The sequence below is a fragment of the Tachyglossus aculeatus genome, chromosome 4 (genome assembly GCF_015852505.1).
Source record: "Tachyglossus aculeatus isolate mTacAcu1 chromosome 4, mTacAcu1.pri, whole genome shotgun sequence".
NCBI lineage: Eukaryota > Metazoa > Chordata > Mammalia > Monotremata > Tachyglossidae > Tachyglossus > Tachyglossus aculeatus.
The window spans coordinates 131,406,794-131,423,204 of NC_052069.1; the positions used below are offsets into that span (position 1 = coordinate 131,406,794).

Sequence of the window (16,411 nt, forward strand, 5' to 3'; positions counted from 1 at the left end):
CGCTCAATAAATACGATTGATTGATAACAAACGAACATACACGAGTGTATGTGGCCCAGTGGCATCTTCTCTCGGTGAGTCATTCATTCATTCAGTCACGGCTGACGGGTGGCGGAGCCGGAATTTGAACCCACGACCTCTGACTCCCAAGCCCGGGGTTTTTCCACTGGGGCCCAGACCCAGTTTCTCATTACTCCACGGGTAGGGACCGTCTCTAGATGTTGCCAACTTGTACTTCCCAAGCGCTTAGTACAGTGCTCTGCACACGGTAAGCGCTCAATAAATACGATTGATAACAAACGAACATACACGAGTGTATACGGACCAGTGGCATCTTCTCTCGGTGAGTCATTCATTCATTCAGTCACGGCTGACGGGTGGCGGAGCTGGGATTTGAACCCACGACCTCTGACTCCCAAGCCCGGGGTTTTTCCACAGGGGACCAGACCCAGTTTCTCATTACTCCACGGGTAGGGACCGTCTCTATATGTTGCCAACTTGTACTTCCCAAGCGCTTAGTACAGTGCTCTGCACACGGTAAGCGCTCAATAAATACGATTGATTGATAACAAACGAACATACACGAGTGTATACGGACCAGTGGCATCTTCTCTCGGTGAGTCATTCATTCATTCAGTCACGGCTGACGGGTGGCGGAGCCGGGATTTGAACCCACGACCTCTGACTCCCAAGCCCGGGGTTTTTCCACTGGGGCTCAGACCCAGTTTCTCATTACTCCACGGGTAGGGACCGTCTCTAGATGTTGCCAACTTGTACTTCCCAAGCGCTTAGTACAGTGCTCTGCACACGGTAAGCGCTCAATAAATACGATTGATTGATAACAAACGAACATACACGAGTGTATGTGGCCCAGTGGTATCTTCTCTCGGTGAGTCATTCATTCATTCAGTCACGGCTGACGGGTGGCGGAGCCGGGATTTGAACCCACGACCTCTGACTCCCAAGCCCGGGGTTTTTCCACTGGGGACCAGACCCAGTTTCTCATTACTCCACGGGTAGGTACCGTCTCTATATGTTACCAACTTGTACTTCCCAAGCGCTTAGTACAGTGCTCTGCACACGGTAAGCGCTCAATAAATACGATTGATTGATAACAAACGAACATACACGAGTGTATACGGACCAGTGGCATCTTCTCTCGGTGAGTCATTCATTCATTCAGTCACGGCTGACGGGTGGCGGAGCCGGGATTTGAACCCACGACCTCTGACTCCCAAGCCCGGGGTTTTTCCACTGGGGCTCAGACCCAGTTTCTCATTACTCCACGGGTAGGGACCGTCTCTAGATGTTGCCAACTTGTACTTCCCAAGCGCTTAGTACAGTGCTCTGCACACGGTAAGCGCTCAATAAATACGATTGATAACAAACGAACATACACGAGTGTATACGGACCAGTGGCATCTTCTCTCGGTGAGTCATTCATTCATTCAGTCACGGCTGACGGGTGGCGGAGCCGGGATTTGAACCCACGACCTCTGACTCCCAAGCCCGGGGTTTTTCCACGGGGGACCAGACCCAGTTTCTCATTACTCCACGGGTAGGGACCGTCTCTAGATGTTGCCAACTTGTACTTCCCAAGCGCTTAGTACAGTGCTCTGCACACGGTAAGCGCTCAATAAATACGATTGATAACAAACGAACATACACAAGTGTATATGGCCCAGTGGCATCTTCTCTCGATGAGTCATTCATTCATTCAGTCAGTCGTATTTATTGAGCGCCTACTGTGTGCAGAGCACTGTACTGAGCGCTTGGGAAGTACAAGTCGGCAACGCTTAGAGACGGTCCCTACCCGACAACGGGCTCCCAGTCTAGAAGGGGGAGACGGGCAACAAAACAAAACAGGTGGACGGGTGTCAAGTCGTCAGAACAAATAGAATTAAAGCTAAATGCACAGCATTAACAAAATTAATAGAATAGTAAATACGGACAAGTAAAATAAATAGAGTAATAAAGCAGTACGAACAGCGTGGCTCAGTGGAAAGAGCCCGGGCTTCGGAGTCAGAGGTCATGGGTTCAGATCCCGGCTCCACCGCTTATCAGCTGTGTGACTTTGGGCGAGTCACTTCACTTCTCTGGGCCTCAGTGACCTCATCTGGAAAATGGGGATGAAGACTGTGAGCCCACCGTGGGACGACCTGATCGCCTTGTTAACCTCCTCAGCGCTTTGCACATAGTAAGCGCTTATAAATGCTGTATCGTTATTATTTTTATTACATATACAGGTGCTGTGGTGCTCGGCACACAGTAAGCGCTCAATAATAATAATAATAATGGCATTTGTTAAGCGCTTACTATGTGCAGAGCGCTGTTCTAAGCGCTGGGGGGGGATACAAGGTGATCAGGTTGCCCCTCGTGGGGCTCACAATCAATCCCCATTTTACAGACGAGGGAACTGAGGCTCAGAGAAGTGAAGTGACTTGCCCAAGGTCACACAGCCGTCGTGTGGTGGAGCGGCATTCGAACCCATGACCTCTGACTCCAAAGCCTCTGCTCTTTTCACTGAGCCACGCCGCTTCTCATAAATACGACTGAATGAATGAAAGTAGAATATCTCCGTCGGCTTCATGGGGAACCGTGGGCTGAATGTTATTTTCGAAAAACGGTCCGGGCAGCGGAGGGAAGTAGCGACTGGAGGCGGGAGAGACGGGAGGAAAGGGGAGGCCAGCGAGGAGGCTGCTACAGTAATCAATCAATCAATCAATCGTATTTATTGAGCGCTTACTGTGTGCAGAACACTGTACTAAGCGCTTGGGAAGTACAGGTTGGCAACATATAGAGACAGTCCCTACCCAAAAGTGGGCTCACAGTCTAGAAGGATAAGGATAATCGAAGGATAAGCAGCGTGGCTCAGTGGAAAGAGCCCGGGCTTTGGAGTCGGAGGTCAGGGGTTCGAATCCCTGCTCCGCCACGTGTCTGCCGTGTGACCTCGGGCAAGTCACTTAACTTCTCTGAGCCTCAGTTACCTCATCTGTAAAATGGGGATTAAGACTGGGAGCTCCACGTGGGACAACCTGATCGCGTTATATCCCCCCAGCGCTTAGAACAGTGCTCTGCACATAGTATCAATCAATCAATCAATCAATCGTATTTATTGAGCGCTTACTGTGCGCAGAACACTGTACTAAGCGCTTGGGAAGTACAAGTTGGCAACATATAGAGACAGTCCCTACCCAACAGTGGGCTCACAGTCTAGAAGGATAAGGATAATCGAAGGATAAGCAGCGTGGCTCAGTGGAAAGAGCCCGGGCTTTGGAGTCGGAGGTCAGGGGTTCGAATCCCGGCTCCGCCACGTGTCTGCCGTGTGACCTCGGGCAAGTCACTTAACTTCTCTGAGCCTCAGTTACCGCATCTGTAAAATGGGGATTAAGACTGGGAGCCCCACGTGGGACAACCTGATCGCGTTATATCCCCCCAGCGCTTAGAACAGTGCTCTGCACATAGTATCAATCAATCAATCAATCAATCGTATTTATTGAGCGCTTACTATGTGCAGAGCACTGTACTAAGCGCTTGGGAAGTACAAGTTGGCAACACATAGAGACAGTCCCTACCCAACAGTGGGCTCACAGTCTAGAAGGATAAGGATAATTGAAGGATAAGCAGCGTGGCTCAGTGGAAAGAGCCCGGGCTTTGGAGTCAGAGGTCAGGGGTTCGAATCCCGGCTCTGCCACGTGTCTGCTGTGTGACCTTGGGCAAGTCACTCAACTTCTCTGAGCCTCTGTTACCTCATCTGTAAAATGGGGATTAAGACTGGGAGCCCCACGTGGGACAACCTGATCCCAGCGCTTAGAACAGTGCTCTGCACATAGTAAGCGCTTAACAAATCCCGTCATTGTTATTATAATTATTATAAGCGACTGGATTAACGTGGTAGAAGTTTGTATGGCGAGGAAAGGGCAGATTTTAGCGATGTGAAGGTAGATTGGACAGGATATAGCGATGGATTGGATCTGTGGGTTGAATGAGAGAGAGAAATCGAGGATAAGGCCAAATTTGGGGGCTTTTGAGACGGGAAGGATGATAGTGCTGTCTACAGTTACGAGAAAGTCGGGGGGAAGACGGGTTTTGGGTAGGAAGGTGGGAGTTCGTTCCGTTTTAGCCGGGTTAAGCCCGAGGTGACAGCGTCAATTTTTTTCAATGAAATCAATCAATCAATCAACCGTATTTATTGAGCGCTTACAGCGTGCAGAGCACTGTACTAGGCGCTTGGGAAGTCCAAGTTGGCAACGTATAGAGACGGTCCCGACCCAACAGTGGGCTCACAGTCTAAAATGAAATAGGTGGGCAGGTCGTTAGGGGCGAGAGATGGGGAAAGTGGGGGCGTGCGGAGGGATTTGGAAGTCCGGAACCACTCGCTCCGACAACGGGCACGGCGTCGGTGAGGATGGAGAGATCATTTTGCCGGGCAGAGGAGAGGACAGAGGTGAAGCTCGCGAAGACGGACTTGAAGTGGACGAAGCCGGCCCCGGCCCTTGATTTCCGCCGGCAGCGCCCGGCGGCTCGTGCGCGGGAGCGGAGGAGACGGACTGTGGAGGTCGATTGATTCATTCGTTCATCCAGTCGTATTGATCATTCATTCATTCATTCATTCATTCGATCGGATTTATTGAGCGCTTACTGTGCGCAGAGCACCGGGCTAAGCGCTTGGGAAGTCCAAGTTGGCAACATATAGAGGCGGTCCCTACCCGACGTTATCGAGCGCTTACTGTGTGCAGGGCACTGGACTAATCAATCAATCAATCAATCGTATTTATTGAGCGCTTACTCTGTGCAGAGCACTGGACTAAGCGCTCGGGAAGGCCAAGGTGGCGACCTAGAGAGACGCTCCCCACCCGACAACGGGCTCCCAGTCTAGAAGGGACGACAAGACGCAACACGTGGACGGGCGTCAAGCCGTCGGAACGGACAGAATTAAAGCTAAGTGCACTTCATGAGCAGAATAAATAAATAAAATAGACTAAATAAGTAATAAAAATAAAATAAATAGAATAGTAAATATGTGCCAGTAAAATAAATAGCGTGATAAATCTGTACAATAGAGTACAGAGCGACAGAGTGATAGACAGAAAGGCACGTAAATAAAATAGACTAAATAAATTAAAATAAAATTAAAATAGAATAGAATAGTAAATACGTACAAGTAAAATAAATAGCGTGATAAATCTGTACAAGAGAGTGCAGAGTGATAGAGTGATAGAAAGGCACATAAAATGGACTAAATAAAATAAAATTAAAATAAAATAAATAGAATAGTAAATATGTACAAGTAAAATAAGTAGCATGAGAAATCTGTACAATAGAGTACAGAGTGATAGAGTGATAGACAGAAAGGCACATAAATAAAATGGACTAAATAAATTAAAATAAAATTAAAATAAAATAAATAGAATAGTAAATACGTACAAGTAAAATAAATAGCGTGATAAATCTGTACAATAGAGTGCAGAGTGATAGAGTGATAGAAAGGCACATAAAATGGACTAAATAAAATAAAATTAAAATAAATAGAATAGTAAATATGTACAAGTAAAATAAATAGCATGATAAATCTGTACAATAGAGTACAGAGTGATAGAGTGATAGACAGAAAGGCACATAAAATGGACTAAATAAATTAAAATAAAATTTAAAATAAATAGAATAGAATAGTAAATATGTACAAGTAAAATAAATAGCATGATAAATCTGTACAATAGAGTACAGAGTGATAAATAGAGTGATAGAAAGGCACATACATAAAATGGACTAAATAAATAAAAATAAAATGAATAGTAAATATGTACAAGTAAAATAAATAGCATGATAAATCTGTACAATAGAGTACAGAGTGATAGAGTGATAGACAGACAGAAAGGCACATAAATAAAATGGACTATATAAATTAAAATAAAATAAAAATAAAATAAATAGAATAGTAAATATGTACAAGTAAAATAAATAGCGTGATAAATCTGTACAATAGAGTACAGAGTGATAAATAGAGTGATAGAAAGGCACATAAATAAAATGGACTAAATAAATTAAAATAAAATAAAAATAAAATAAATAGAATAGTAAATATGTACAAGTAAAATAAATAGCGTGATTAATCTGTACAATAGAGTACAGAGTGATAGAGTGATAGACAGAAAGGCACATAAATAAAATGGACTAAATTTAAAATAAAATAAAAATAAACTAAATAGAATAGAATAGTAAATATGTACAAGTAAAATAAATAGCGTGATAAATCTGTACAATAGAGTACAGAGTGGTAAATAGAGTGGTAGACAGAAAGGCACATAAATAAAATGGACTAAATAAATTAAAATAAAATAAAAATAAAATAAATAGAATAGTAAATATGTACAAGTAAAATAAAAAGCGTGATAAATCTGTACAATAGAGTACAGAGTGATAGAGTGATAGAAAGGCACATAAATAAAATGAACTAAATAAATAAAAATAAAATAAATAGAATAGAATAGTAAATATGTACAAGTAAAATAAATAGCGTGATAAATCTGTACAATAGAGTACAGAGTGATAGACAGAAAGGCACATACATAAAATGGACTAAATAAATTAAAATAAAATAAAAATAAAATAAATAGAATAGTAAATATGTACAAGTAAAATAAAAAGCGTGATAAATCTGTACAATAGAGTACAGAGTGATAGAGTGATAGAAAGGCACATAAATAAAATGGACTAAATAAATAAAAATAAAATAAATAGAATAGAATAGTAAATATGTACAAGTAAAATAAATAGCGTGATAAATCTGTACAATAGAGTACAGAGTGATAGACAGAAAGGCACATACATAAAATGGACTAAATAAATTAAAATAAAATAAAAATAAAATAAATAGAATAGTAAATATGTACAAGTAAAATAAAAAGCGTGATAAATCTGTACAATAGAGTACAGAGTGATAGAGTGATAGAAAGGCACATAAATAAAATGGACTAAATAAATAAAAATAAAATAAATAGAATAGAATAGTAAATATGTACAAGTAAAATAAATAGTGTGATAAATCTGTACAATAGAGTACAGAGTGATAGAGTGATAGAAAGGCACATAAATAAAATGGACTAAATAAATAAAAATAAAATTAAAATAAAATAAATAGAATAGTAAATATGTACAAGTAAAATAAATAGCGTGATAAATCTGTACAATAGAGTACAGAGTGATAGAGTGATAGAAAGGCACATAAATAAAATGGACTAAATAAATTAAAATAAAATAAAAATAAAATAAATAGAATAGTAAATATGTACAAGTAAAATAAATAGCGTGATAAATCTGTACAATACAGTACAGAGTGATAGAGTGATAGAAAGGCACATACATAAAATGGACTAAATAAATTAAAATAAAATAAAAATAAAAAAATAGAATAGTAAATATATACAAGTAAAATAAATAGCGTGATAAATCTGTACAATAGAGTACAGAGTGATAATAGAGTGATAAAGCCGTGCAGCGTACAGGTGCTGCGGGGAGGAGAAGGAAGGAGGGCGATTCAGGACTACAGGTTAGAGGGAGAAGATGAGCGAAGGGTTGCGGAGTGAGTGAGTCGAGTAGAGTAGCGGCGTGGCTCAGCGGAAAGAGCCCGGGCTTTGGAGTCCGAGGTCATGGGTTCGAATCCCGGCCCCGCCACATGTCTGCTGTGTGACCTTGGGCAAGTCACTTTGTTCTCTGTCTCCCCCTTCTAGCCTGTGAGCCCGCCGTTGGGTAGGGACCGTCTCTAGACGTTGCCAACTTGGACTTCCCAAGCGCCGCAGTAAGCGCTCAATAAATACGATTGATTGATTGATTGCCTGAGCCTCAGTTCCCTCACCTGGAAAAGACTCATCTGGGGGGTAGCAATATGTACAAATAAAAGAAATAAAAATAGAGTAATAAATCTGTACAAACATATATACAGGTGCTGTGGGGAGGGGAAGAGTAAAATAATTCAGAATTATCAGACCCATTTCCTGCCCATACGGAGAGAACCCTGCCCGTCCCCTGCCGTCAAAAAAAAAGGAAAGGCCTTGCCCATCCCCTGGTTTAATTAAGTATTAAATTAATAAATTAACTGTGAGCCCCACGTGGGACAACTTGATCACTGTGTATTCCCCCCCAGCCTTAGAACAGTGCTGTAGTAAGCGCTTAACAAATGCCATCATTATTATTATTATTATTAGAGTAGCCATCGCGTAGCCATTTTGGAAGAAAAACGGCGTGGCAGTCATTTTGAAAAGTGCTGGATGGTCGCCGTCTTCAAAAAGTTGTTCGGTGGTTGTACTTTTGGGGGGATCTGAAGGGGTCCCTTGCCCCCCATTCATTCATTCATTCATTCAGCTGTACTTATTGAGCGCTTACTGCGTGCAGAGCACTTGGGAAGTACTTCACTTACCGGCCGGTGGTGGTCCGGCGACCAGCGGGAGAGCATTCGTCGGAAGCAGGCTTGGAGAGGGAACCGAAAGTTTCTCTCCCCTCCCGCTGTTGTACCAGTCCACATCCGGAGTGCGCAGGGATGGCCGCCCTGGAAGACGGAGAAGGAACGAGCGTGAGTGCGAGCCCGGAGCGAGCTTCGCTTCCCTTTCTCCTGGAGAGGAAAGTCGGGGCCTGGAGACTAGGCGTTGCCGTCGGGATGCCCCGTTTGTACGGGGGCAGACTTGAAGGAGACCAACGGGGGGCATGGAAAGGTGAGTATCGAGCCCGAGGCCACGGGTTCAAATCCCGGCTCTGCGTGACTTTGGGCCCGTCACTTCACGCCTCTGGGCCTCAGTTCCCTCATCTGGCAAATGGGGATGAAGCCGATCACCGTGGGACAAGCCGATCACCTTGGAACCTCCCCAGCGCTTAAAACAGTGCTTGGCACAGAGGAAGCGCTTAGCGAATACCATCATTCAGCGCTTAGAACAGTGCTTTGCACGTAGTAAGCGCTTATTAGATGCCATCATTATTAATACCCAATGGTAAGCAGAAGTTAATAGGAGGATGGAATCAGGACGGTTACCAGCACGGTGGAGAGGGACAACAGGGCTGCGATGGAGACCGGAAAAATTGGCGGGAAATCTTCCCCCGGATACTCAATCAATCAGTCAATCAATCAGTCGTATTTATTGAGCACTTACTTTGTGCAGAGCACTGTACTAAGCGCTTGGGAAGTACAAGTTGGCAACATATAGAGACAGTCCCTACCCAACAGTGGGCTCACAGTCTAAGAGGGGGAGATGGAGAACAAAACCAAACATACTAACAAAATAAAATAAATAGAATAGATATGTACAAGTAAAATAAATCATCATCATCAATCGTATTTATTGAGCGCTTACTGTGTGCAGAGCACTGTGCTAAGCGCCTGGGAAGTACAAGTTGGCAACATATAGAGACGGTCCCTACCCAGCAGCAGGCTCACAGTCTAAAAGGGGGAGACGGAGAACAAAACCAAACATACTAACAAAATAAAATAAATAGAATAGATGTGTACAAGTAAAATAAATCATCATCATCAATCGTATTTATTGAGCGCTTACTGTGGGCAGAGCACTGTACTAAGCGCCTGGGAAGTACAAGTTGGCAACAAATAGAGACGGTCCCTACCCAACAGTGGGCTCACAGTCTGAAAGGGGGAGACAGAGAACAAAACCAAACATACTAACAAAATAAAATAAATAGAATAGATGTGTACAAGTAAAATAAATCGTCATCATCAATCGTATTTATTGAGCGCTTACTGTGTGCAGAGCACTGTGCTAAGCGCTTGGGAAGTACAAGTTGGCAACATATAGAGACGGTCCCTACCCAACAGTGGGCTCACGGTCTAAAAGGGGGAGACAGAGAACAAAACCAAACATACTAACAAAATAAAATAAATAGAATAGATATGTACAAGTAAAATAAATAAGTAAATAGAGTAATAAATATGTACAAACATATATACATCATCATCAATCGTATTTATTGAGCGCTTACTGTGTGCAGGGCACTGTACTAAGCGCTTGGGAAGTCCAAGTTGGCAACATATAGAGACAGTCCCTACCCAGCAGTGGGCTCACAGTCTAAAAGGGGGAGACGGAGAACAAAACCAAACATACTAACAAAATAAAATAAATAGAATAGGTATGTACAAGTAAAATAAATCATCATCATCAATCGTATTTATTGAGCGCTTACTGTGTGCAGAGCACTGTGCTAAGCGCCTGGGAAGTACAAGTTGGCAACATACAGAGACAGTCCCTACCCAACAGTGGGCTCACAGTCTGAAAGGGGGAGACAGAGAACAAAACCAAACATACTAACAAAATAAAATAAATAGAATAGATATGTACAAGCAAAATAAATAAATAGAGTAATAAATATGTACAAACATATATACATCATCATCAATCGTGTTTATTGAGCGCTTACTGTGTGCAGAGCACTGTACTAAGCGCTTGGGAAGTACAAGTTGGCAACATATAGAGACAGTCCCTACCCAACAGTGGGCTCACTGTCTAAAAGGGGGAGACAGAGAACAAAACCAAACATACTAACAAAATAAAATAAATAGATATGTACAAGTAAAATAAATAAATAAATAGAGTAATAAATATGTACAAACATATATACATCATCATCAATCGTGCTTATTGAGCGCTTACTGTGTGCAGAGCACTGTACTAAGCGCTTGGGAAGTACAAGTTGGCAACATATAGAGACAGTCCCTACCCAACAGTGGGCTCACTGTCTAAAAGGGGGAGACAGAGAACAAAACCAAACATACTAACAAAATAAAATAAATAGAATAGACATGTACAAGTAAAATAAAGAGTATTAAATATGTACAAACATATATACATATATACAGGTGCTGTGGGGAAGGGAAGGAGGTAAGATGGGGGGGATGGAGAGGGGGACGAGGGGGAGAGGAAGGAAGGGGCTCAGTCTGGGAAGGCCTCCTGGAGGAGGTGAGCTCTCAGCAGGGCCTTGAAGGGAGGAAGAGAGCGAGCTTGGCGGGTGGGCAGAGGGATTGGGGGCATTCCAGGCCCGGGGGAGGACGTGGGCCGGGGGTCGATGGCGGGACGGGCGAGAACGAGATACTCGGCCCAGTAGAGTCATAGTAGATGACCCAACCATGACTCGTTTGCAGGAATTGGGCACTCTCCCATCCAGCGGACACCCCCAAATAAGCAGGCGCACCTCCAAATTGCCTGGGACCCCGCAGGTTGACACCAGAGACGTCGGATTAGGGAAGCAGCGCGGCTCAGTGGAAAGAGCAGGGGCTTGGGAGTCCGAGGTCGTGGGTTCTAATCCCGGCTCTGCCGCTTGTCGGCTGGGCGACTTGGGGCAACTCACTTCACTTCTCTGGGCCTCAGTGACCTCATTTGGAAAATGGGGGTGAAGACCGTGAGCCCCACGTGGGACCACCTGATCACCTTGTAACCTCCCTAGCGCTTAGAACAGTGCTATGCACATAGTAAGCGCTTAATAAATGCTATTATTATTATTATTATTATCAGAGAAGCAGCGCGGCTCAATGGAAAGAGCAGGGGCTTGGGAGTCCGAGGTCGTGGGTTCTAATCCCGGCTCCGCCGCTTGTCAGCTGGATGACTTGGGGCAGTCACTTCACTTCTGTGGGCCTCAGTGACCTCATCTGGAAAATGGGGGTGAAGACCGTGAGCCCCACGTGGGACAACCTGATCACCTTGTAACCTCCCTAGCGCTTAGAACAGTGCTTTGCACATAGTAAGAGCTTAATAAATGCTATAATTATTATTAGAGAAGCAGCATAGCTCAGTGGAAAGAGCAGGGGCTTGGGAGTCCAAGGTCGTGGGTTCTAATCCCGGCTCCGCCGCTTGTCAGCTGGGCGACTTGGGGCAAGTCACTTCACTTCTCTGGGCCTCAGTGACCTCATCTGGAAAATGGGGGTGAAGACCGTGAGCCCCACGTGGGACCACCTGATCACCTTGTAACCTCCCTAGCGCTTAGAACAGTGCTATGCACATAGTAAGCGCTTAATAAATGCTATTATTATTATTAGAGAAGCAGCGTAGCTCAGTGGAAAGAGCAGGGGCTTGAGAGTCAGAGGTCATGGGTTCTAATCCCGGCTCCGCCGCTTGTCAGCTGGGCGACTTGGGACAAGTCACTTCACTTCTCTGGCCTCAGTGACCTCATCTGGAAAATGGGGGTGAAGATCGTGAGCCCCACGTGGGACCACCTGATCACCTTGTAACCTCCCTAGCTCTTAGAACAGTGCTATGCACATAGTAAGCGCTTAATAAATGCTATTATTATTATTAGAGAAGCAGCGTGGCTCAGTGGAAAGAGCAGGGGCTTGGGAGTCCGAGGTCATGGGTTCTAATTACGGCTCCGCCACTTGTCAGCTGGGCGACTTGGGGCAGTCACTTCACTTCTCTGGGCCTCAGTGACCTCATCTGGAAAATGGGGGTGAAGACCGTGAGCCCCCCGTGGGACCACCTGATCACCTTGTAACCTCCCTAGCGCTTAGAACAGTGCTATGCACATAGTAAGCGCTTAATAAATGCCATTATTATTATTAGAGAAGCAGCGTGGCTCAGTGGAAAGAGCAGGGGCTTGGGAGTCCGAGGTCGTGGGTTCTAATCCCGGCTCCGCCGCTTGTCAGCTGGGTGACTTGGGGCAGTCACTTCACTTCTCTGGGCCTCAGTGACCTCATCTGGAAAATGGGGGTGAAGATCGTGAGCCCCACATGGGACAACCTGCTCACCTTGTAACCTCCCTAGCGCTTAGAACAGTGCTTTGCACATAGTAAGCGCTTAATAAATGCTATTATTATTATTATTATTATTAGAGAAGCGGCGTGGCTCAGTGGAAAGAGCAGGGGCTTGGGAGTCCGAGGTCGTGGGTTCTAATCCCGGCTCCGCCGCTTGTCAGCTGGGTGACTTGGGGCAAGTCACTTCACTTCTCTGGGCCTCAGTGACCTCATCTGGAAAATGGGGGTGAAGACCGTGAGCCCCACGTGGGACCACCTGATCACCTTGTAACCTCCCTAGCACTTAGAACAGTGCTATGCACATAGTAAGCGCTTAATAAATGCTATTATTATTATTATTATTATTAGAGAAGCAGCGTGGCTCAGTGGAAAGAGCAGGGGCTTGGGAGTCCGAGGTCGTGGGTTCTAATCCCGGCTCCGCCGCTTGTCAGCTGGGCGACTTGGGGCAAGTCACTTCACTTCTCTGGGCCTCAGTGACCTCATCTGGAAAATGGGGGTGAAGACCGTGAGCCCCACGTGGGACCACCTGATCACCTTGTAACCTCCCTAGCGCTTAGAACAGTGCTATGCACATAGTAAGCGCTTAATAAATGCTATTATTATTATTAGAGAAGCAGCGTGGCTCAATGGAAAGAGCAGGGGCTTGGGAGTCCGAGGTCGTGGGTTCTAATCCCGGCTCCGCCGCTTGTCGGCTGTGTGACTTTGGGCCAGTCACTTCACTTCTCTGGGCCTCAGTGACCTCATCTGGAAAATGGGGGTGAAGATCGTGAGCCTCACGTGGGACCACCTGATCACCTTGTAACCTCCCTAGCACTTAGAACAGTGCTTTGCACATAGTAAGCGCTTAATAAATGCTATTATTATTATTAGAGAAGCAGCATGGCTCAGTGGAAAGAGCAGGGGCTTGGGAGTCCAAGGTCGTGGGTTCTAATCCCGGCTCCGCCGCTTGTCAGCTGGGCGACTTGGGGCAAGTCACTTCACTTCTCTGGGCCTCAGTGACCTCATCTGGAAAATGGGGGTGAAGACCGTGAGCCCCCCGTGGGACCACCTGATCACCTTGTAACCTCCCTAGCGCTTAGAACAGTGCTTTGCACATAGTAAGCGCTTAACAAATGCTATTATTATTATTAGAGAAGCAGCGTGGCTCAGTGGAAAGAGCAGGGGCTTGGGAGTCCGAGGTCGTGGGTTCTAATCCCGGCTCCGCCGCTTCTCAGCTGGGCGACTTGGGGCAAGTCACTTCACTTCTCTGGGCCTCAGTGACCTCATCTGGAAAGTGGGGGTGAAGACCATGAGCCCCACGTGGGACCACCTGATGACCTTGTAACCTCCCTAGCGCTTAGAACAGTGCTATGCACAAAGTAAGCGCTTAATAAATGCCATTATTATTATTAGAGAAGCAGCGTAGCTCAGTGGAAAGAGCAGGGGCTTGGGAGTCCGAGGTCATGGGTTCTAATCCCGTCTCCGCCGCTTGTCAGCTGGATGACTTGGGGCAGTCACTTCACTTCTGTGGGCCTCAGTGACCTCATCTGGAAAATGGGGGTGAAGATCGTGAGCCCCACGTGGGACCACCTGATCACCTTGTAACCTCCCTAGCGCTTAGAACAGTGCTATGCACAAAGTAAGCGCTTAATAAATGCTATTATTATTGTTAGAGAAGCAGCGTAGCTCAGTGGAAAGAGCAGGGGCTTGGGAGTCCGAGGTCATGGGTTCTAATCCCGGCTCCGCCGCTTGTCAGCTGGGCGACTTGGGACAAGTCACTTCACTTCTCTGGGCCTCAGTGACCTCATCTGGAAAATGGGGGTGAAGATCGTGAGCCCCACGTGGGACAACCTGTTCACCTTGTAACCTCCCTAGCGCTTAGAACAGTGCTTTGCACATAGTAAGCGCTTAATAAATGCTATTATTATTTTTAGAGAAGCAGCGTGGCTCAGTGGAAAGAGCAGGGGCTTGGGAGTCCGAGGTCATGGGTTCTAATCACGGCTCTGCCACTTAGATGGGCGACTTGGGACAAGTCACTTCACTTCTCTGGGCCTCAGTGACCTCATCTGGAAAATGGGGGTGAAGATCGTGAGCCCCACGTGGGACAACCTGATCACCTTGTAACCTCCCTAGCGCTTAGAACAGTGCTTTGCACATAGTAAGAGCTTAATAAATGCTATAATTATTATTAGAGAAGCAGCGTAGCTCAGTGGAAAGAGCAGGGGCTTGGGAGTCCGAGGTCATGGGTTCTAATCACGGCTCCGCCGCTTGTCAGCTGGGCGACTTGGGACAAGTCACTTCACTTCTCTGGGCCTCAGTGACCTCATCTGGAAAATGGGGGTGAAGATCGTGAGCCCCACGTGGGACAACCTGATCACCTTGTAACCTCCCTAGCACTTAGAACAGTGCTTTGCACATAGTAAGAGCTTAATAAATGCTATAATTATTATTAGAGAAGCAGCGTAGCTCAGTGGAAAGAGCAGGGGCTTGGGAGTCCGAGGTCGTGGGTTCTAATCCCGGCTCCGCCGCTTCTCAGCTGGGCGACTTGGGGCCAGTCACTTCACTTCTCTGGGCCTCAGTGACCTCATCTGGAAAGTGGGGGTGAAGACCATGAGCCCCACGTGGGACCACCTGATCACCTTGTAACCTCCCTAGCGCTTAGAACAGTGCTATGCACAAAGTAAGCGCTTAATAAATGCCATTATTATTATTAGAGAAGCAGCGTAGCTCAGTGGAAAGAGCAGGGGCTTGGGAGTCCGAGGTCATGGGTTCTAATCCCGTCTCCGCCGCTTGTCAGCTGGATGACTTGGGGCAGTCACTTCACTTCTGTGGGCCTCAGTGACCTCATCTGGAAAGTGGGGGTGAAGACCGTGAGCCCCACATGGGACCACCTGTTCACCTTGTAACCTCCCTAGCGCTTAGAACAGTGCTTTGCACATAGTAAGCGCTTAATAAATGCTATTATTATTTTTAGAGAAGCAGCGTGGCTCAGTGGAAAGAGCAGGGGCTTGGGAGTCCGAGGTCATGGGTTCTAATCACGGCTCCGCCGCTTGTCAGCTGGGCGACTTGGGACAAGTCACTTCACTTCTCTGGGCCTCAGTGACCTCATCTGGAAAATGGGGGTGAAGATCGTGAGCCCCACGTGGGACCACCTGATCACCTTGTAACCTCCCTAGCTCTTAGAACAGTGCTATGCACATAGTAAGCGCTTAATAAATGCTATTATTATTATTAGAGAAGCAGCGTAGCTCAGTGGAAAGAGCAGGGGCTTGGGAGTCCGAGGTCATGGGTTCTAATCCCGGCTCCGCCGCTTCTCAGCTGGGCGACTTGGGGCAAGTCACTTCACTTCTCTGGGCCTCAGTGACCTCATCTGGGGGTGAAGACCGTAAGCCCCACGCGGGACCTCCTGATCACCTCGTATCCCTCCAGCGCTTAGAATGGTTCTTCGCACATAGTAAGCGCTTAACAAATTAATAATATAATTAATATTATTATAATTATTATTATTATCAGAGGCATGGATGCCCACTGACTGAACACCCTGAGGACAGTCAAGGAATGTTGGAGGGTTTAGGCCGGTGGACTTGGCTCTGCGGACCCCGCGCCGGTGTAAATGCGATCCCTTAAACTGCATTATTGTGGACCTCTTAATGTGTCGTCGCATCCTTGGATTGATAATTAATTAAACCAGGG

At 46.0% G+C, this 16,411-nt stretch overlaps 1 protein-coding gene across 1 annotated transcript in view; it reads right to left on the minus strand.

Moving 5' to 3' along the window:
• LOC119927401 overlaps positions 1 to 16,411 on the minus strand; it is a 45,475-nt gene that overhangs the window by 16,198 nt on the left and 12,866 nt on the right. Inside the window, exon 2 of the mRNA XM_038746045.1 lies at positions 8,417 to 8,545. Coding sequence (XP_038601973.1) covers positions 8,417 to 8,545 — 129 coding nt within the window. The remainder of the gene's footprint in view (positions 1 to 8,416; positions 8,546 to 16,411) is intronic.